At 34.3% G+C, this 23,827-nt stretch overlaps 1 protein-coding gene across 5 annotated transcripts in view; it reads left to right on the top strand.

Annotated features, from left to right (window-relative positions):
* Positions 1-15,741, top strand: part of LOC111636074 (cell death-inducing p53-target protein 1-like) — a 63,728-nt gene extending 47,987 nt beyond the window's left edge. For 3 of the 5 annotated variants that reach the window (XM_023381238.1, XM_023381234.1, XM_023381235.1), the window contains 2 exons: positions 10,897-11,050; positions 14,855-15,741. In XM_023381238.1, the coding sequence (XP_023237006.1) occupies positions 10,897-11,050; positions 14,855-14,963 (263 nt within the window). In that variant the 3' untranslated portion in view covers positions 14,964-15,741. The remainder of the gene's footprint in view (positions 1-10,896; positions 11,051-14,854) is intronic. The other 2 variants (XM_023381239.1, XM_023381237.1) reach the window with 1 other exon arrangement.
* Positions 15,742-23,827: the final 8,086 nt, after the last annotated feature.

Here is a 23,827-nt window from a genome sequence, read left to right as displayed (position 1 = left end):
ATAAGCTGTTTTAGTTCTGCTAATCTTCATGTCCCTTTCTTCCAAAACTTTCCTCCAATCTTCTGGTTTCTATCTCAGCCTTGGTTTGGGAAAGTTCACATCATCCGCAAACAGCATACTCCACAGAGTCTCACACTTCACGTTACACACCAACACGTCCGTTATCAGGTCAAACAAATAAGGGCTAAGAGCCAATCCTTGATGCAAACCAACATTAACGAAGAACCCTTTTGTAGTGCTCGCACTACTCTTAACTTGGGTCTCTGTCCCCTCGTGCATTTCCTTGACAAGCCTAACATATTTTACTGGAACATTTTTTTCCCTCAAACATCTCCATATCTCTTGCCTTTATCCCCTATCATATGCCTTTTCTAGATCTATGAACACCATGTGCAAATCTTCCTGCATTTCCCTGTGCCTTTCCATCAGCTGTTTTAGAGCAAAGATAGCATCAGTCGTACTCCTTCCCGGCAAAAAGCCTAACTGTTCCTCTCCAATCTCAGATTACTGTCTAATCCTTCTTTCTACAATTTTCTCCCAAATCTTCATAGTATGGCACAATATCTTTATACCTCTGTAATTTCTGCAATTCTGTACATCTCCTTTACCTTTAAAGATCAGCACAAGAATGCTCTTCCTCCATTCATCTGGGATCTTCTCCTGCTGCCAGAGTTTCTTCATAAGGTCCCAGAGGATATCAATTCCCTCTTTACCCAAACCTCTCCAAGCCTCAATCGGAATCAGATCAGTGCCTACTACTTTCCCCATCTTCATTTTCCTAAGCACACTTTCCACTTCTCTGCTAATATCTTACACCACTCCTTCATTTGCCTCTCCATTCTCATATGAAGTTCTGGGATTTTCTTCATTCAATAAATTTCTAAAATATACTTTCTATTTTTCCTTGACCATTTTGTAATCTTGTAATACCACTTCTTTATCATTTTTAATCAGTTTAATACAGGTAAAATCTTTTGATGCCTTATCTCTTGCTTTGACAATTCTTACCAACTGCCTCTCACCACCTTTCCTTTCAAAATCTTTATAAGCCTCTTCAAAAGCCTTTGCTTTCAACTAGCCACTGGCTTTTTAGTCATTTTATTTGCCAAATGGTAAGTTTCTTTATCTTCAGGCCTTCCCATCAAATCTCCTTTTTTCTTTGCCTCTTTCTTTTGTTTGCTGATTGTACCTCAACATTCTACTGCCAAAGTTCCTTTCCTTTTGGCAATCTCTTCTCTGAAGTTTTCCCCAAAACCTTTTTTCCAACTTTCAAAATGCAATTACTATTCAGCAACTACCATGTTTGCACATCATCTGGGAACTGGATTTCTTTTAATGCTTTTATCTTAAACTCTCCTTAATTCCTCCTCTTTCAATCTCCACCATTTGATGCTTTGCTCAATCTGGCTAACACAATTCTTACAATGGCCCAAAAGAAAGTCACAAACCACCAGGAGAACTCTATGTTGTGCAGCAAAACTTTTTCTATTTAACATCTTACAGTTTCTCACTTCACTCAGGTGTCTCCTGCAGCATATGAAAAAAAATCTGGCTAGATCTACCTCCACTCATGTATGTAACCACTTGATTCACTTTTTTCTCAAAGTAGGTGTTAACTAGCGCAAGGTCAAAATGCCATAGCATGATCAACTAGTCTTTCTCCCACACTCTACCTCCCAAGAACTCTTCTTTCCGCATTCTTTCTCTTCCTAACATGACCATTTAAATCACCCCCACAGATTAATCTCTTGTTCATAGGAACACACATTATAACCTGGTCAAGATCTGTCCAAAAGTTTATCTTTTCTTCTTCTCCACTGCCTGGCTGAGGAGCGCGCGCGCGCACACACACACACACACACACACACACAATTGTAATGAAAATTTCACCAACATCCAATTTCATAATTCTATCACACCTTCGTTTAACCTCACAGACTGTCTTTCAGAACTTTATCAATTATGATACCAACTCCATTCCTTCCTCCTTTATTTGCTCCACTCACAAACAGCTTGTACCCTTCACCAAGTTCTTTAGCTTTATTTCTTTTCCATCGTGTTTCTTGCGGCACAAAATGTTCACTCTCCTTCTTTGCATAAGATCAACCAACTCTCTACTATTCCCATTCAATGTTCCAATGTTTAAAGTGTCTATTCTTATACTTGTCTTCTTCCTGTTCTCTTTATGGACTAACTTCATTATCTGAACCCATCCTTGGTTCTGTAGCTTCAGCTCATTTGACAGTTTTCTGGCAACATGACTGCGCATCGCTTCAGGGGGACGCCCTAACACAGTTATAACTTACTTGTAGTCTAGCAGACATTCCATGTAGTTTTGGCATAGGTTTTGGCATAGGTTTTATGGCTGGATGACCTTCCTGACANCAATGAACTTCCATGCCGATGGTAAACCATCAGCATCCCTTTCATTGATACAGCCGTCTCTTAATTTACTCTTATAAATTTCAATTTTTTCATGTTGCAACGCCAAAGATGGAGACCTCAACATCTTGAGAATAGATGCTTCATTCCATTTAACTACTGAAGCCTCCGCTTGTGCCATATTTGACAAAACCATGATACAATGTCCTTTGCTAATGTCATATCTGTGTTCTTTAAGCCTAATAGCCAAATTTCGTCTTGTGACTCCAATATAGTCCTTCATAATTCCTAGCTGTTGGTTTTCAAAGGGAATTTTATACACGCCCGCTGTTTCTTCTTTCTTAAGCTTGTCTTTGTCGTTTCTAAGAACACTGTATAAATTAGGACATCTTTTGTAAACAATTTTGGAGCGTTTTTTATTTGAAACTTGCTTCATGATGTCCTTGAAGTTTTTATTATACATAAATTTTGTGATCTTAAATTGATCTGTTCCCGTTCTTAGCCTCTTGCCTCTTTCATAACTTTTTACTAGCCCTTCAATTGTACTTCTGCGGAAACCCAAATTTGTAGCTACTTCCTTAATTCTGTTAATCTCTTTACTCCTATCCAATATATTGGAGCAATAAGTAAACGCTCTCCTAGTGAGTGCCCGAAATGCTGACATTTTGTATTCATGCGTGTCATTCGAATTAGCTGGTATGTAGAGAGGATTGTGCGTAGGTTTTATGTAAATGCTCGTTGTTATGCAATCTCCTTTTAATTGTATGTCTATATCTAGAAAATGTATTCTTTCGTGACTCTTCTGCTCTAGTTTCAGTTTCAAACCATCATTGTTGGTGTTGTTAATAACCTGTATAAACTCGTGTATTCTTTCGCCTTTTTTCCATATAATGCACACATCGTCCACTTATCTGTTGTAAAATACAATATTTTTTTTGAAGCTATTAACAACTTGTTTTTCTAAGTTGCGTAAAACCAGTTCGCATAACAATCCTGACATTGGGCTTCCCATCGGTACGCCTTTTTCTGTCTGTATACTTGCTTATCATAGCCGAAGAAGGACTCATAACATATCAACTTGGCTAATTCTTTCAAATCATTCTCAAATGCACCAACTTCCGGTTTTATGCAAAGCATAAATTCGATTAAAGCTTTGTAACATGATTCTATCCTTACCGATGGATACAGGCTTTCAAAATCCATAACGGACCCACTTCTTCATCCATTATGTAACAGTGATCTTGTTGCACGTAACCCAACCAATGTCGTTAAGGAGTTGCAACAGTTAAGTTTAATGGATGAAGAAGTTGGGTCCGTTATGGATTTTGAAAGCCTGTATCCATCGGTAAGGATAGAATCATGTTACGAAGCTTTAATCGTTACCGTCGGCATGGAAGTTCCTTGTAAAAGAAAAGTTAAAACACACAAATTCTTAGTTCCTATCTGCCCTTTATAATGTGATGTTTTTTATGTATATATTTTTATGAATTTAGTCCTTTTGTGCATTTAATCCTTTAGGTTTATTTATTTTGTTTTTATTTTTATTTTTATATCGCCTTATTTATTATTTATATTAATATGGCGTCAATCTATTTAGTATACTTATTTTGTATATTGATTGGTTAATTTATTTTTCGTTTTAATTTTGAATTTATAGTGATCGAACGTTCCATTTAATACAATTTTGAAATACGTTCGAATGCCAGTTCACCTGAAGATGGCCTATTCCATTAGGTTGAAAACGTTTGTGTTTCAATAAATATATCTCAGCATATAAGGTGTTAAGTGTTTTTATTAAAGGTTTAAAAGAAGCTGAGTGGAGTTTCAACTTATATTTTACTTCATCAAAACTAAATAAAACTAAATAATTTCAGTAGAACATCAATTATCTGAAACAATTCAGGACTGGGGTTGTTTGGATAACTGATCATATACGAAAAAATATATTAACCTATCCCATGCCGCTGTTGCATGTATTGCATGTCGCTGTGCATTGAATTTTTGTTGATGTTAAGCCTAACGAAAATTTTTTTAAAATAATAATTGTGGCTATTGTATCGTTAAAAATGATTTCTTTATTTTGCACTTCTTCTTCTTCACTTTTTCCCAAGTTTATATGAGGTCGGCATTTCCTTCTCTACTGTTCAACCCTTTAGCAACAACAGAAGTATACTACACTTATATTTAAGACGAACCTATTACCTGCGTGTATCGTATAAAAAATCGTGCCACAAACGTTTTCAAACTTTATGAAGTTCTTCTTCAAGTGGAAATGGAATACAGTAGACCCCCCCTATAACGCTTAGATACGTTCCACGCTAATCGAATTTTACGTTGTAGGAATGATTAAATACATGAGCCAATCGCAGCCCGATAGGTGTGAACTTTACGGACTAAGGCTGTTTGAAAGGTTTTCTTCTATAAAATTAACCGATTCTAGACTAATTCCACTCAACATTTCCAAAACACGTATAATTTTTTGGGAATAATCTGTATAAACTATGCTATAAACAAAAATTATAGGATTACTTACCGAGTGTGTACCATTCGACTATGCCGTTGCTCAAAGCTTGTTTTCGTCGCGGAACAGCATACGAAATGGTGGCCGCGATTTCTGATAACGAATTTTTCGCAGAAAAATAACTTGACCTTTGGAGACATCATTAATATAAATAATTTTTATGGCCGTTGAATAAGAAGTGTTTCTTTCACAAGAAATGTATAAAATTAGTGCTGTATTAGACTTACGGTACCTAATTTACATACTGTACAGACGATAATAAACTCAACTTATTGCCTAAAATCTCCGTAGCGTGGCGCCACGCTAGACGGCGGAAATTATATATTTAATTATAATAAAGTTACAATAAGTTAATATATAATTATATATACAGTACCTAATTTATATATAATTAATATATAATTATATGTACAGTACCTAATTTATATATAATACTGAACAGACGATAGCAAACTCAATTTAGCCACTCCATAGCGTGGCGCAGGGCGGAGGAAAGTAGTTCGGCTGCTCATCCACTATTGGTCCAGATTCTATCAATCTTGTCGCAAAACGAGTCTGCGACGACGTTTTAGGAGCTCCTTTATACGTATGTTGCTACAATTTTTTCGCTACATTATAGGAATTGTCGTTATAGGAATGCACGTTATAGGGGGGTCAACTGTACTTGCGAAAAAATCGAACAGATTTCAAATCAAAAAGTTTGCTGAATTCCGCTCCAACAAGTGTAAGTGCAGTTTCCTTCTCTAATACGTTTTTTCCATTTCTCTGTCAAGAGCTTCTTCTCTCTTAAATTAAGTCCCCTCTGGTTCAAGTCTTCTTCCACATTATCTTTCCAATGCATCTTTGATCTTCCTATTTTCCTCTTTCTTTTTACTACCAGTTTTCCGACTTTCTTTCCAACATAATTGTCATTTCTTTGCTCTACATGGCCAAACTACCTCAACTTACATTCTTGCATCTTTTTGCTCAAGGGGTCCACCTTAACGGAACCTCTAATAAAATTGATCCTTATTCTATCCTTCCTTGACACTCCACACATCCATCTCAACATTCTCATCTCTGCCACTTCCATGTTTCTTGTGCTCTTGTTATTGTCCATGTCTCAGCTCCATATAACATTGCAGGTCTAACAACTGATTTATACAATTTTCCTTTCAGATTGCAGCTAACTTTCTTCTCACATAACACACTACTCAGCATCCTCCAGTTTATCCATCCAGATTGAATTCTATGTTGCACCTCCAAGTTCAATCCTCCTCCCATCTCGACAAATGTCTCAAGATATTTAAAACTCGGAACAAAAGGGAGCGGCTCATTTTGGATTTTAATATTACACTCATCTCTACCATTCAGAGTCATATAAGCTGTTTTAGTTCTGCTAATCTTCATGTCCCTTTCTTCCAAAACTTTCCTCCAATCTTCTGGTTTCTATCTCAGCCTTGGTTTGGGAAAGTTCACATCATCCGCAAACAGCATACTCCACAGAGTCTCACACTTCACGTTACACACCAACACGTCCGTTATCAGGTCAAACAAATAAGGGCTAAGAGCCAATCCTTGATGCAAACCAACATTAACGAAGAACCCTTTTGTAGTGCTCGCACTACTCTTAACTTGGGTCTCTGTCCCCTCGTGCATTTCCTTGACAAGCCTAACATATTTTACTGGAACATTTTTTTCCCTCAAACATCTCCATATCTCTTGCCTTTATCCCCTATCATATGCCTTTTCTAGATCTATGAACACCATGTGCAAATCTTCCTGCATTTCCCTGTGCCTTTCCATCAGCTGTTTTAGAGCAAAGATAGCATCAGTCGTACTCCTTCCCGGCAAAAAGCCTAACTGTTCCTCTCCAATCTCAGATTACTGTCTAATCCTTCTTTCTACAATTTTCTCCCAAATCTTCATAGTATGGCACAATATCTTTATACCTCTGTAATTTCTGCAATTCTGTACATCTCCTTTACCTTTAAAGATCAGCACAAGAATGCTCTTCCTCCATTCATCTGGGATCTTCTCCTGCTGCCAGAGTTTCTTCATAAGGTCCCAGAGGATATCAATTCCCTCTTTACCCAAACCTCTCCAAGCCTCAATCGGAATCAGATCAGTGCCTACTACTTTCCCCATCTTCATTTTCCTAAGCACACTTTCCACTTCTCTGCTAATATCTTACACCACTCCTTCATTTGCCTCTCCATTCTCATATGAAGTTCTGGGATTTTCTTCATTCAATAAATTTCTAAAATATACTTTCTATTTTTCCTTGACCATTTTGTAATCTTGTAATACCACTTCTTTATCATTTTTAATCAGTTTAATACAGGTAAAATCTTTTGATGCCTTATCTCTTGCTTTGACAATTCTTACCAACTGCCTCTCACCACCTTTCCTTTCAAAATCTTTATAAGCCTCTTCAAAAGCCTTTGCTTTCAACTAGCCACTGGCTTTTTAGTCATTTTATTTGCCAAATGGTAAGTTTCTTTATCTTCAGGCCTTCCCATCAAATCTCCTTTTTTCTTTGCCTCTTTCTTTTGTTTGCTGATTGTACCTCAACATTCTACTGCCAAAGTTCCTTTCCTTTTGGCAATCTCTTCTCTGAAGTTTTCCCCAAAACCTTTTTTCCAACTTTCAAAATGCAATTACTATTCAGCAACTACCATGTTTGCACATCATCTGGGAACTGGATTTCTTTTAATGCTTTTATCTTAAACTCTCCTTAATTCCTCCTCTTTCAATCTCCACCATTTGATGCTTTGCTCAATCTGGCTAACACAATTCTTACAATGGCCCAAAAGAAAGTCACAAACCACCAGGAGAACTCTATGTTGTGCAGCAAAACTTTTTCTATTTAACATCTTACAGTTTCTCACTTCACTCAGGTGTCTCCTGCAGCATATGAAAAAAAATCTGGCTAGATCTACCTCCACTCATGTATGTAACCACTTGATTCACTTTTTTCTCAAAGTAGGTGTTAACTAGCGCAAGGTCAAAATGCCATAGCATGATCAACTAGTCTTTCTCCCACACTCTACCTCCCAAGAACTCTTCTTTCCGCATTCTTTCTCTTCCTAACATGACCATTTAAATCACCCCCACAGATTAATCTCTTGTTCATAGGAACACACATTATAACCTGGTCAAGATCTGTCCAAAAGTTTATCTTTTCTTCTTCTCCACTGCCTGGCTGAGGAGCGCGCGCGCACACACACACACACACACACACACAATTGTAATGAAAATTTCACCAACATCCAATTTCATAATTCTATCACACCTTCGTTTAACCTCACAGACTGTCTTTCAGAACTTTATCAATTATGATACCAACTCCATTCCTTCCTCCTTTATTTGCTCCACTCACAAACAGCTTGTACCCTTCACCAAGTTCTTTAGCTTTATTTCTTTTCCATCGTGTTTCTTGCGGCACAAAATGTTCACTCTCCTTCTTTGCATAAGATCAACCAACTCTCTACTATTCCCATTCAATGTTCCAATGTTTAAAGTGTCTATTCTTATACTTGTCTTCTTCCTGTTCTCTTTATGGACTAACTTCATTATCTGAACCCATCCTTGGTTCTGTAGCTTCAGCTCATTTGACAGTTTTCTGGCAACATGACTGCGCATCGCTTCAGGGGGACGCCCTAACACAGTTATAACTTACTTGTAGTCTAGCAGACATTCCATGTAGTTTTGGCATAGGTTTTGGCATAGGTTTTATGGCTGGATGACCTTCCTGACACAGTTATAACTTACTTGTAGTCTAGCAGACATTACATGTAGTTTTGGCATAGGTTTTATGGCTGGATGACCTTCCTGACACCAACCCTATTTGTTATAAGGCTAAATATATATATATAATTTATTCTAATATTCAAACCACAGCATTTATCCTATTTCTTTATTGTGCACAAACAAATTAAATGTATTGAAAAAGATAAAAACAAAAAAAATTATATTTCAGAAGTTAATCTAGTATCAAAAACGTTCTGATTCAGCATGACACATGTCCTGACACACAGTCCTCAGAAAAACACCACACAAAACAAGCAAAGCTCACCACTCATGATGGGAAAAAAAAACCTTGTTCAAATACTGGCATGTCAAATACTCTCTCATGGTCATGCCAGTGCTGCCAGCTAAAACACACACACCAACAAAAACAATATTGTAGTAGCCCAAGACATAGCCAAATATTGCAGTGCCACAGCACTAGTGGAAATTTGAATTTGCCGACTGGAATGCTTTCAGTTAACTAATGTTTCGGTTGATTGGTATTTGGATAATCGATGCTCTACTGTACCTTTCATTTAGTTTTGATGAAGAAAAATCCTTTTGAAGATGGAGAATTCTAAAACTCTCAGGCAACTATGTTTTATTTGAACAAGTTGTATATAACTTAAAAGGTGGCACATTCTGTTGCCAGTTTGGTATCACTGTCCACATGCATAGCAAGTGATCAGTTGTTGTAATACAATTGGATAATGCAAGAAGTCACTATTGATACTTAGTATGATATTTCTGTAATATGTATGATATGTTTAAGAAATTGAAATGATATTGTTAAAGAAAACACAGTGAACTCTGATCAAGTTTTAGAAAACATACTAAACTGAGAGTTTGTCACTCTTCTCTAACAACTAATTAAAGCAATTAAATTAACAAGCAATTAAATAACAACCAAACCAACAAAAAACCTCTAAAATGCAGCTTTTTATTAACTTTTCAAACATTTTCGGCCATTTGAATGACCTCCTTCAGGAATAAAATCAAATGATTCCGATTTCTATAAAACGAAGTTTGTTATGGAAATCTGAATCATTTGATTTTTATTCCTGAAGGTCATTCAAATGGCCTGAAACATTTGAAAAGTTAATAAAAAGCTGCATTTTAAAGGTTTTTTTTATTGAGGTTTGTCTGGTGGTATACTCCAATTACAGAATAGAGGGCATTACAATGCTTTTACATTTGTGCTTCCATTAAATTTTATGTGCTGCAGTGTTTTTAATCAACTGTTCCATCTTTTGAGAATGTTTAGTTCTTGTCTTATCTCCAAGTGACACTTTCCCATCTTTAGATCTTATCAGAATGTTCCTGTCCTTTGAAAGTCTAGTATCAATATTTTATATTTCAGTGTTTGACAATAGTAGATATAAAGTAGCTAAGACTACAGTAATTAAGACTAAATGAGCAGCCACTTCCTATTCAGATACCTATAAACTTATAAAGCTATGAGGCAAGCCTATTTTGCTGTTACAGCTACCTTGTCTTTGATACTTCCATATCATCATTTTGCTGTGAAACCTATCAAATCAATATTTTGAAGACCAACCTCTGTCTTCATTTCATCTGAATGACCCTGTGTTTTTTGAGTTTGTTTAAGCATGTTGTTTACTTTGTGCAATTTTTATCTGTTGAGCTTTTTTAAACTTTAATTTAGAACTGAAGATTATTCATGTGATGATTTTAAATATCACATGAATAACTTGTAAGAATAACAGTTTTTACATAGGTGAAACAAAAAGAACATTAAAAACACGTGTTAAAGAACACATATCCGATTTAAAATATAGTCGTCTGAACTCCGCTTTTTATGATCATTGTGTAATCAATAATTGTAATATAAACCAATCTAATATTCAAATTTTACATAAAGAAAAACGGATTTATGACAGAAAATTTAAAGAAAGTGTGGAAATATTACGAAACAAAAATCAAGGCTGTATAAATAAAAACTTAAGTGTTAAAATTCATGAAAACTGGTTGAAAACTAACTAAATAAAAGATTCAACTAGCCCAGTGTTGAGAAAAACGTCACTTCATTGTGCCAGTACACAACAAGCAAATACAACACGGTTTCGACAACATCAACAGATTTTAAATATGTTTTCTGTTAATTTGACATTATTACTGCTATAAATTTTTTATATTCTGTTTTGCAAATATAAATCAGTGTAAGTTTGATTATTTTCACTAACATTGTTTCTATTTCTTAGCAGTGACATCAGTAACAGTAGTAAATGTAGCTCAGTGGGGACCATATCCTACTCAAATTACATGTCCTCATTGTGGAGTTCAAGTATTGACTGAAACAACAGCCAGAATAGGACTTCTTACTTTGCTGTTATCTGGAGCTTTAGTATTTCTTGGGTAAATATTTCATTTTGAATAATTGTAATAATTATTTAAATGTTATAAATGTTTCATAAAAAATTATTTGAATTTTTGTATTTAATTACTTGGATAAATAAGAATTAAAATGAACTTCAGTCACAATATATTTTCATGATTAAAAAAATTAAGTATTCATAAAAATTTGTTTTGTGAATCTGATAGTATTTATAGCTTTTTTATTAGAAACATCAGCAAAATAATTTAATCTATAGTTATACTTGTATTTCTTTTCTTAATTTTTTAATGATCACATTCTTTTTCCAATTAATAATGTATAAAATAATTTACAAAAAAAAACTAAATGTCATAAAAAAAAGAAACAAGATGCCCACCTGTTAAAAAACCCAGAAATTTTGAGTATCAGAAAAAGCCTGAATTTTGTTATTGACTGCAATTTGTTTATTTATATTAAAAAAGAATGAGGTGACTTCTATTTATACAAGTTTTACCCTAGTGACTATTTAAAAGCTATTCATTATTATCCAAAATGTCTGTGCATAAAGGATTGTCCAGTTTGCTACTTATTGTTCATGAGCACATTCACTTTTCATTGAATATTTTAATCTTTTTATTTGAACAAACAGTATTAAATGTCCTTTACTGCAGTTTTTTTGAATTGAGTACATTTAAAAAGTTAATGTGTTTTTATTAACTTGAAAATTTATTTTTTTACAATGACTAAATAATACTGCAAATTTGAGGGATTATTATAATATATTTCTTTGGTTCTAAGATGCACTGAGTTTATAGATGAATTTTAACATTATTTTTCTCTTATAAAGGAAACATTTTAAAATGGTCTATTCTGTTGGTCAGTGTTAGAGTAGATGCTGAGACATGTTCTTGTCTTGCTTTATATTTTGCATAAAACCAATGTCAATACAGTATATATGCCTGAACATTTGAATTGAAAAATTCAATACTTACTGAATTTTGCAAAAAATACAAACACATTTGGTAATTTGGAACCAATCGGTTCCATAGATGACAGATTAACAAACTTCTACTAAAATAATTTTTTTAAATAGCTCTAAGATATTATTTCATTTGTGAAAAATACAGAACATGTCAGAAATAAATCAGAATTTTATTTACAAACTAGCTGTTAACCACGACTTTGCCTGCCAGGATTTTGCAATTTGATAGAAATAACCCTCCCTCGGTACTTCACTAAGATTCTCACTCATACAGAAATTTAAGCATATGATTCCAATTAATATTTGTTTAATCAGCCAGCAACTACCAGATTATATCACAATTGTTTTAAATTAATTACTAAATAATTTGTTACTAGAGGGAGGCATTAGGTGCCATCTCTTATTAAATTTAATAATTATAGGTAAATTAAATAATTTCAAAAATTCTGGAAGAAAAAAATCTACCTGGAGTGGGATCTACTGGCAGTCTACTGGCAATTCATCCACACGGTAAGCAGCAACTGCTGCTTACCGTGTGGATGAATTGCCAGTTATGCTACTTGAGCCTCCAGTCTGATCTCGGGAGATGGGACTCAGAACTCGCATCCACATGGTAAGCAGCAGTTGTGGGTTAGAGTCCTACTCCAGGACAATTTCTTTTCTTCCAGAATTTTCTAAATTATTTTATTTAACTATAATTATTAAATCTAATAAGAGACAGCATCTAATGTCTCCCTGTAGTGACAAATTATTTAGTGATTAATTTAAAATAATTGCAATATAATAACCCACTATAATTTGGTAGATACTGGTTTATGTATTTGTTTTAATCTTTTTTAAAATTCATCATCAGAATGTTAGAAAAGTCATCAGAATCAATTATTTTAAAAAGTTTTAGAGCTTTTTTCGCAGCACCATGTCAGGCCAAGACTGATGAAAGGACTATATTTTACTACATTCTCTTGTCTCTGTTGTTAAATTACTCTTCTGTATTTCACTGTAAATAGAGAAATTTCAGTTAATTGGTGCTTGATTAAATCAAAAACTAAAATATATCATTAAATATATCAATGGATAAAGAATGTTTATATAATCTATAGTTCTTGTAAAGCAACTTTAAACTTTAACATTTTTTTTATATGTAAGTCTATACTCTGGGAAAAAGTCCTTTCAATTAATTCATCAGTAAGTTTCATGTGTATTGATGAAATTAATTTATCAAAAAGACTACACAAAAGTAAATGTAGTTAATTATTAGTAATTAGCTTACTTCTTACTTGTTAGTAATTGAATAGTTTTACTTTTAAAATTATTCTCAGTATTTTCAGAATTCAATAAAAAAAAACCTGTTTTTAAACTTCAACCAAAATGATTATGTGGTACATTATTTTAAGAATTTTCATTTGTAATTATTTACTGTAAAACTAACATCTTTTTCACTTAAATCAAAATTGTTGATTTGTTTTAACAAGTAATTAACATAAGGAAAACTATGTTATATTTGATATATTTAAAATAACTAACTGTATAAAAATAATTTAGTACTTGTATTTGAAAATGTTTCATGATAATCTTTTTAACTGTAAGTTGAAAATAACAATAATATACAAAACTAAGACTTGTAAATAATAGTTTGAAATGTTTGATAGTTATAATTTTAAATGATACCTTCCTAGGATAGGCTGCTGCTATTTTTGTATTGTTGATTTATTTAACATTGAAATTGTGAGATTTAGCCAGGGGTACGGAGTAGTTAATACTCTTGTATCACTTACTCGGCGGCTAGTTGGTAAAACTAGTTCTCGGAGTTTCGGATCGAGAGATCCAATCTCTAAATCTTTTTCTAGGAGGGCTATTAATATTTAAACCGATCTGAACTGTGAAGTCCCGATCTACGTCAGGATTCCTGTGCACCAGTTAATCAAACTTAGATACGCGGATTAACATGCGTGTGAGATAATATTGATGTGATTCAGACAAAGATGAGACATTTCTTTAAACAAATAATGAAAGATTTAATAAAATAAAAGTAAATAAAATTACACAAATGGAATTATTCAAAAGTAAAATGAATCGAATGAGAGACAATGGATTAACTAAATATACGCTTCGAGAGAGAGAGCTCACAAATTCATTTATAATCACACTACCTCAAATTACTTTGTCTTTATGTTCATCTGTATTCGATGATCCTACTTCGTTGCATGGAGAGGTCTTGATTTGGCACAATATTAAAAGTTCTTCTTTTACTCCTAAATTAACTCATTATTAGACTTGACTGTATACGAGTATGGACGTTGGCCTTATGGAGACAATATGTGGGAGACGTCTCTCCTTGACATACTCCTAACTAAGGACGTTGGCCTTAGGGAGACAATATGGGAACGTCTTTCCAATCTGAGATTCCCCGACGTACTCCTCGAATCCTGCCGATCTTTGACTATATCTCATGATTTGTGACCAATCAGCTTATTTGTCTTCACTCACATGAACGGATGAAAAGGGGAATTATTGAGGGGTCGACAATTCCCAGTATGGTGAGATTTGTGATAGACAAGTGGAAAAACAAAGTATGCTTCAACTTCCGTTAAAGGAAGTGGCTCTTTTATCAGTTTTCCCACGTTAGAAAAACGATATTTTCACACTAAAATGAAATAATATTTTACTGTATAATTTGAACGTTATATTTAAATTGTTAATTAGACCCAGGGGTAATTCGGATCTCACAAAATTAGTCTTTCAATGTTAAATAAATTTCATTAACTTTAAATACAGGTTTTTGTCTATCATTTTACTGTTAACTAAAAGTGAATTAGTATGAAGTATTAGAAAAGAAAACAATAACTTTTATTGATTTTAACAGATGCTGGTTAGGCTGTTGCCTTATTCCCTGTTGTATCCCAGAATGCCAAGATATCGATCACCGCTGTCCTAATTGCAAAGCTCAACTAGGCACATTTACTCGTCTGTAATACAGTTAACCACAAGTCCATCCTTTGGGGAGGACGAGCGTCGTCAAGAGAGAGATTGATTACCGTCTTTGTGCCTGTCCTCTACGTGATCTTAGTATTTCTATTTGGCAACAAACGTTGTTTAACGAAAGAAGGCATATTTAAAATATAAATAAAAATCTATGTCATACGAATTTATTTGCTTTTAAAATATGGAAAGAAGGAAGTGCATTTCCATTATCCAGTCAGAAAATATTAGCATGCACAATCATATAATATCATGTAATTACATTCCGTATTATTCCTGTATAAAATTATTTTTATCCATAAAGTGCGAGTTAAAAGCATTTTAATTTTTTATTGTAAAAATGTTGTGCAGTTACTTTCTATAGTGTGCACATCATTCTTCAATGGTATTATTTATCAGTATACTTAACCGTGTGATAGAAAATGAAAATTATAGCATATAAGTCAGAAAAAAAATTATAATATGTATTTATTCTATGAAAAGAATATGTGAAAAATTGCATGGTTGAAAATTCTCAATATATTTGGTAATATAAATTTTATATTACGACTTGCATGCAATGACACAAAATAGATTTGCTCATAGAAAATAGCTACTGTATTACAATTTAGTCCTTGCCACCTCAAATTTTCATCTTTATACAGTTTTGATCGAATGTGAAATGCAAAGTGTCAAAAATATACCTTTATTTTTCTTGGTCCAAAAAATCTAGTCTGTGTGAATTTAAGAACTTGTACAGAATTTATTTAAATAAAGATTTGGACCATCCTATTGATGTATTTCTTTAATTATCTAAATTTTAATTAAGCTGACTTTTTTCCTAACTTTACTGTAACAATTTTGTATTGGATTGTCTGAAAAGTTTGTGAATTTCTTTTATAAGATATGTAGAAAGAAAACATGAATGGTTCCTAACACATACTTTAAACGTAATAATATGCTATAGTATATGTAAGAGAAAGGTGTGTAAAAAATTTAAGAGGTTGCAGAGGGGTTAAGATATCACTGGGTATTAGAATATTTTTAAATTTTTTCTATAAAAAGTACTAAAATTGACTAAACTCAAATATATACAGGTAGCAGAATTTAAAAATATGAATTTTAGAAAAACAATACCAGTCATCTTGAACAGATGCGTGCATTCGTGTCCCCAGAATTTAAACCAGTGAATAATAAGCTGAAACAATCCTGTTAATTACATTTTGCAGTTTTCATTCCCCTCTTTTAAATTTTCTGCAGTTAGACTCTGTTCTTGGTTTTATTTTTTCATTGTTCTTCTATTGACTGTTTTAAGACCAAATTATGTTATAGAAGCAATGAAAACCAGTCATAAATAACTTGTAGCCAATAGAAAGGCAGTGAAAACATTAATTAGCCAAATTACTAAAAAAATCAACTGATATCCAAAAACTATCCGAGATGTAAAAAGTTATTGTGCCAAGTAAAAATTATGGCAGCCAAAATATAAGTCAAATTTCTTCTTTGGTAAAGATTAGCTTGGCGCTTTGAAGCGGTACCATAAGCTTTTACTTTCCTAGCTGTTATGTATACATAACATGGGAAAGTATTTGAATTGTGTCAAATTTGACCCTCCCGACTTTTTTGTAAATCTTTACGTTTTGAGACACCCTAAAACCAAAAAATGAAAAATTTCTTGAATATGGATGTGTATTGGCGTCGATTTTGTTTAATATCTCTGGATGGGGGTAGCTTGTATATAAGGGGCAGTGATGCTATGAAATTTTGAAGGTTATAGGACAATTGTGTGGGGAGATAGAGGGGAATCATGTGTCATATCTCGAGTGATCAGACGTAATGAATATTTTACTTATGAACACGTACAACTTTTTATAACATCCATGTCTATCTTCGAAATTAAGCTTTTTGCCATTTTATAATAATTAATTATATAAAGTTTTTTTGCCGGGAAAGTTATGCAACTCGCTGGATTTTTTATTATTGTCTTTGTACTTTGCGTTCTTGCTTTAGTAATATGGTGAAGCTTTTGAGAACTAATTTCAAAGACATTCATTACTTTTCGTACACATTGAAAGCCAGTTAAACTACTAAGTGGTAGCGTTCCATACAGGATTCGGGATCAAATTCTGGTCGAGACTGCTGCAAAAACTTTTCTATCTAGAATCCAGCGGTGCATCATTCTCCATCCTACACCCGTGCTGCAACGGTGGCTAAGAGGTTAATTAGCGGCCGGATGGCCTAGCGGTTATAGGTGACAGACCACCACTCTGGGGGACCCGGGCTCGAATCCGACCAGGTCAAAAAACCCCAGGAATCTTTTGGGGGTGGTCTGCTCGGATATGTCAGGCCCCGTCCTTCATCACCCGGTCGCCCCATTGTGGGCCTGGCCGAACCCATAATGGGTCTGCTATTTGAGGCCCTATTAGTGCCCACAGGGCGGAAATAGTTAAAAAAAAGTATATTAATTATACTTTCTATTTGCAAAATTTCCTCAACTTCAACACAAAATAAGAAATCCGTGAATTTTTAAGAAATTTGCGAGTTTTTACCGGATGAGAAGAATTTCCCGGGTTAAAAAGCAGCCTGGATCCTGTTGGAGAAACCCTAGTAGGAACGGTGCGACCGCACAAAGCCCCGCGATCCTGCACGATCCAACTCTAGGAAATTTAAAAACTGATCATTCCATTATTCGCTAATTCAAATAATTTTCGCTAGTCTATTTAAAGGATGACGTTTACCTTCAAAATATTTTGTTGTTCGAAACTGTTCTTTTTTATTATATGAATGCCACGCACAAGTTTGAACCAGTTTGTTTGTTTAGTTATGGCAGAGTCGGTAGATTAACTGGTCTTTCGACTTCTTATCGCTCGTTGCTAAAATCAACTAGAGACAAATGTTACCACCAGGGGCACTGCAAGAGCGCTAGATAGAATCGCTGTGAGGACGAATGTTTTTTTATTGAAAGATATATAACCTTCCAGTTCGATTTCATAATTTTTTATATGCATTTTATTATAAGAATGAAAAAGCTTTTATTTAAACCCAAAACCAGGTTTATGGATAAATAAATGACACTTAATAAAACATTAAACACCTTCTATCGCTGAGAAATGTTTATTTAATAAAACACTAACATTTTCAGCCTCATGGAATAAACTATCCTCAGGTGTAAATGAGTTCGAACGTATTTTATTAAATAAACATTTCTCAGCGATGGAAGGTGTTTAATGCTTTATTAAGTGTTTTAAAAACGCTGATTTTATATTTAGTTAAATAAATGACAAGGAACAAAACTGACACAATAGTATTATTATTATTAAATTGTGCTATTATGTGAATTTATTATACGTTAAAAATTTATTGTACATACAAACAAATTATATTATACATATTAATAATAATTATTATTATTATTATTTGCGTTATTAAAATTTACTTTAAGTGAGAAATTTTTCTATGGTTTTTACTTTCAACTGATGAAATAAATGATTGATTAATCGTTCGCGTGAAAAAATGCAATCGACAAGTAACAAAAAAGTGCAAAAATCTGGAAGTCAAGTAGGACTTGTGACCAGCATTGTCACATCCTATCATCAATGTAACAGAGCACTGATTTAATATATTATCCATTATTGAAAAATAAACATCCATGTTTGGGTTTGTTAATTTTTCGCATACTTTGCTTTCTGCCCAGTACATCAATTGGCAAAGCTTATAGCTTGGATATAACAAACCTCCTCGAGATTTGATGAATGTAAATGTCTTCTCTGGTGCAGCATCCTCAGGTTTTGCTGTTAATATATTTTTGCATTCATCACAACCGAGTGATGGCAGTAGACGATAAATAATATAACCTCCTAAATAATGTAGGATAAACTTAAATGTTTCTGGTGTACAATAATCATGATCTAATAATTCACTATCACTAGGATCTCCATAGTATAGACTTGGATCACAAAGCAAATTTTCTAAATGTTCTTCCAATTGTTCTTGAACTTCTCTGAATGGTTTTTTATGACTATGAAGAAGATTTTTTAAAGTAATAAGCATAGATCCTGGATCAGTTTGAACTGATGCTCGTTTGGGAGGACGAACCAAACTGTACACAGTCATCAGTCTGTACAGGTATAAGAACTGTACTGTTGTGGGATGAGAATTGCTTCCACTTCCTTGTCTTATCATTCCAAAGAAACGCTAATTGAAAAGAAAACATAAGTTAAGGTTTAATACAAGATTATATAATCATTACACTAAGTCAATTTTACCTCTAATGGGTCCTGATTAAAGTGAGCTGTCAGGATATAATATGAGTTTGGAAGCAATTGTCTGACGAGTGCTAAGATACTAGTCAGCGTCAAGCGTAGATTTTCTGCTGTCTGGTGGCTCAAAAATCCCTTTTGATCAGTGCTTCTAATCTGTAATCTGAATGCTTCCCATCTATTTAACCATTCTAGAGATTCTTCAATAACCTATTTTTAAAAAGTTGTTAATTAAAACATTTATAGTTTTTGCTAGTGAATCATTACTATTACCTTGAGATCATTTGAATCATGTCTGATTCCTTCCTGTGGCAATCTACGATTTAAAGCATCAAAAAGAGCATTGATGTGACGTATGAAACTTATTGTAACATCTGCATTCTTTAGGATAGCAACCTCACGCTGTTTATAAAACAGCATAGCATCAGCAAAAGTATTACTAAATATCTATAAATATATGAGATAAATAAAAGTATTCTTATCAAGTCAAGATTATATAAGTAAAAAAAAGTGTTACTTGAGCTGCCAGCAATACACTCATTCTCTGGAAGTTATTGGGATTAACATGTATTTCTGTCACTTTGGGACATGCCTTTAATCCCTTTGGTAATTTGGAATCTTCATCAACAACTGCTTTAAAATGCTGTAATTCTACCCTTCCTTCAGGAAACTAAAAGTAAAAATGCAGAATAATGCAATGGCTTATATTATAAATTAGGTGAAAACACTTTATTTTCTTAGTTTTACCTGAAAGTATGTATTTTTCAAAAGATTGTTTCGCATACATTTTAAAATATGTGGTACATCAATAATAGCCAGTACTTGTCTATCTGCAGCAGGGTTTGTAAATGAGCATTGTATATTATTTGTGTCTGCACAAATTCCTAGAGCTTTTAAAGCTGCTTTGTTTGTGCTGGCACCATCACAAACTATTGCATTGACTATTGCACCACACTGTTCTAAATGAATAATTGCTTGCAAAATAAGTTTTGCAACAGTAGAACCTGAGACAGAGCTTTTTGAACAGAATGTGCCAATACATTGTACCCAACTAGCAAAGTGAGGTCTGAACATAAACACTAGGCCATGATCACCTGCTGTAAATTCACTCTGTGGCAATTCAGAATTGTCACCATAATCAACAAGTCCAATCATTTCACCAGTAGCTTTTGAAAGTTCTATATGTTTTTGAAGTGTGATTTCATCAAAAATTAAAACTCCCTGGCGTTCTGTTTGTGGAATTGTCTCCAATTTTGTCTTTAAAACAACAAAAAGATCTTCATCAAATCCAAATTTGGCATTAATGCCTCTGATATATTGATGCAGTGTAGACTGACAGGGTAAAGGCAAGTAATCATTATTTCTCAAAAATTCATAGAGAGATGGTGACCTAATTTTTAAAAGTAAACAGTCAAGTAACCAATTAATGTCATATCTCATACCCTTTTTGCTTTTTATATGGCATGCTTTCAGCATGTGCTCTATTATAAGTTTCTGTCTTGGTGGTAAGGAATCAAGTTTATCAGCTGACAACTGTTTCATTTTAAGTTCAGTATTTTCTTGATGAAGCTTGAGATTTTCTGTTTGAAGAGTTTTCAGTTTCTTCCTATAGATCATCTTTTGCTTTCTGCACCGATATAAATCCTCTTTGACTTTTAACAATTCAGACTGCAAAGCAGAGATTTTATTGACATATAACAGCTCAGGATGCTGTGTAGTTGCAGCTTCAGATGTGGAGGGTTCTTCTACTTCCTTTTCTACAGTTGTTACTTGGGAGTGTGTATCATGCAAATCTAATGATTGATAAAAAAAAATATCAGACAATTAATCTTAAAGTATTTATAAGGAAAGATGGGCCACAGAGAGATAACCCTCAGTGAATCACAGTGGATCTCACAAACCCAGCTCAATCTTTACTTAATTTTTAAATATAAAATGTTCCTTAAATATAGATAAAATAGATAGATAGATAAAATTTAATTTTATATTAAAACACAGGGTCCGAGAGACGCACTGCGACTCAGGCAAGGGCAAAAAATTACATGACTCACTGAGGATTAAGATTACATAAAAAACATAAATAGTTACCTTTGGTATTGTCTTTTTGTGATCCCTTCCTAGATGGTTCTTCATTTCTTGTGAGACATCGCGTTGATCGTTTTTGAGGTACAGACCTACTAATGTACTTAGGACAATTAGGGAAGTTTGATGGATATGCATCCGACGTTAATGCCCAGCGATCTCGTGGAATTTCTACTTTCTCTCCATTTATAACATGGGAGAAGGTTTTTAAAATAAATCTACTCGCAAAATGTACGTCACAAACGTAACATTTATTTGTTAACATCTTGTCGTCTCGTGGAATGCAACGCATCCACTCCTCAATCTTATCGCTAGGAACACGGAATAAATGTCTCTTCTCGTTCGATGACTTATATCCTGCCTTGCATCCTGGCACAAAGCACGTTGGCATTTTTATGTAGTTAAAAAAACAATTATTATAGGTCAAAATCACTGACCTCAGTATATACCTAGCAAGAACAACGCTCTTCTGCTAACAGTGGCGCCAACTAGCGGCAAATATTGTCTCTAGATAAGTTTGAACTATTAGTCGAAAGACCAGTTAATCTACCGACTCTGGTTATGGCATCGCAACACTTGGACAATCTGCCTAGGGCAGGCATGGCCAACATACGGTCCGCGGGCCAGATCCAGCCCGTCTAATAAATTTATGTAGCCCGCGATCAATCTTTCAAATAGCTCGATGAAAAATTCTGACGCCTAAAAAAAACAAGGTCAACAACTCACCGTACGCTTAGAGTTAATCCTCCATTAGAAATCTCTTACGTACTGCGTAGAGTGTTGATAAAGCCTGATAATGTGAGAAATGTATCTGTAATTTCTATGTACAGTACAATTCAGTCTGTACGGGGTAACACCACAATGAGATCTCGCACCACCTCAAAATCTTCTTAGGGCAACCTCTGGTTCGGCCCGTGGAAAAAGTTTTCTTTCCAATCCGGCCCGGGGGCAAAAGCTGTTGGCCATCCCTAGCCTAGGGGGATACTTTCCGGGAGGTCTTTTTATGGGAAACAGGCCCCTATTTAGACATTACAGACATGGAAAAATCCCGGAAAACTCCACGTGGCCAGCCCATCCGAGCGAGGCGCGAACCCACGACCGAACTCCCAGGGTGCATATACTTTTCGTTTTGTATAGATCGATCTGTAAAATCGGATCAGTCCTTGTCACGTGATACAGATAGCTTCTGTCATGGCGGAAAGTATACGAGTAGGATCGAAGATGGCGGCAAGTTTAAGAATCATTTTAGAAATATTATTGGAATTAGATTCAGAATCCGAGGAAGAAGAATTAATTTTGGTTAATTATTTAATTCACTCTATATGTAAGTAAGAAAAAAGAAATCGGTATGCAAAATAACTAACTATGTTTCAGAGGTTGCATTAGAATATAGGTCAAATGTTTTTAAAGAACACTTTCGAGTAAGTCGACTTACTTTCGAAAATTTACTGAAGGATCTTGTTCCCATTTTATTACAATCAAAAGAAATAGTAATAGGAAAAGGAAGAAATGCACTGTCGGCTTAACTTCGACCATGGAAGCCGCCATCTTTAATCTCTTTTATCCGATCCAAACGATCCTACCCTCCGCTAGGATTAGTTTGATCGAGATCCAGTTGATCTTAGATGGCGTTTGTATACGCAAATAGAGATCGATCGGATCACAGTAGTTCGTTTGTAGTACGATCGAAGTGATCTTGGATCAGTTTGATCCCAAAAGTATATGCACCCCCAGTGTTCAGGGAACGAAGACCGCTTGCCAACTGGTGGGCCCACTTTGCACTAGGCCCCACTTTTTGTAGGACTGGCTGTTTATAACCATAGAAAATTCCAAACGACCTGAACAGTGTATTAGAATTCTGTTTCGAGTTGAATACTGCTTATTTTTATACATTTTGTCTACGCAAAAAAAAAAAAAAACAGAAAATAAAATAGCTTTGCACTTAAGCTATTTCTTTGTTTTTTAATTCTAAACCTGGTCATTCAAATATTTTTCGTACGTAAATTGCTAAAATCTTTCTGAAATAAAATCAAAACAACCAAAAAATACTATCACAAATTTCTAAATACAGTAGAACCTCGATTATCCGGTCTAATTGGGGTTGAAGGTAGACGGATAAAGGAAAATTTCGGATAATCGAAACAAATACTTTAATTTGTCTTTTAATGATAATACAACACGTTTTCTTTTCGATGATATATCGGTAATATTAAAAGTAAATACTGTATTTAAATCGTGATCAAATTTTCAACAAACAAACGTTCGTATTGAATTTGGATTACTAATGACCAACGCTAAGAGACTACCTATTGTTTAAAAGGCCCTCTGGTGGCGCAAGAAGACGGATTTTATAAAATAAAAAGCAGTTAAAACTGCATTTTTATGAATAAAAATTTGACAAACTATTTATCGTTTTATGACGAGTAAATTTCTTCGTCGCGTTCGCGGCTTTTAAGTAATGCATAAACCTTCGAAACGCGAGGCCCTTCGGACCGCGAGGCATAGGCGGTGGCCCACGTCGTCCATGCCTTACGCCG

Source organism: Centruroides sculpturatus, unplaced genomic scaffold (assembly GCF_000671375.1).
Source record: "Centruroides sculpturatus isolate CEXI.00-Female unplaced genomic scaffold, Cexi_2.0 scaffold923, whole genome shotgun sequence".
In the NCBI taxonomy this organism is placed as follows: Eukaryota; Metazoa; Arthropoda; class Arachnida; order Scorpiones; family Buthidae; genus Centruroides; species Centruroides sculpturatus.
Note: the sequence above shows the minus strand (reverse complement) of the source record. Positions and strands in the feature narration are given on the sequence as shown.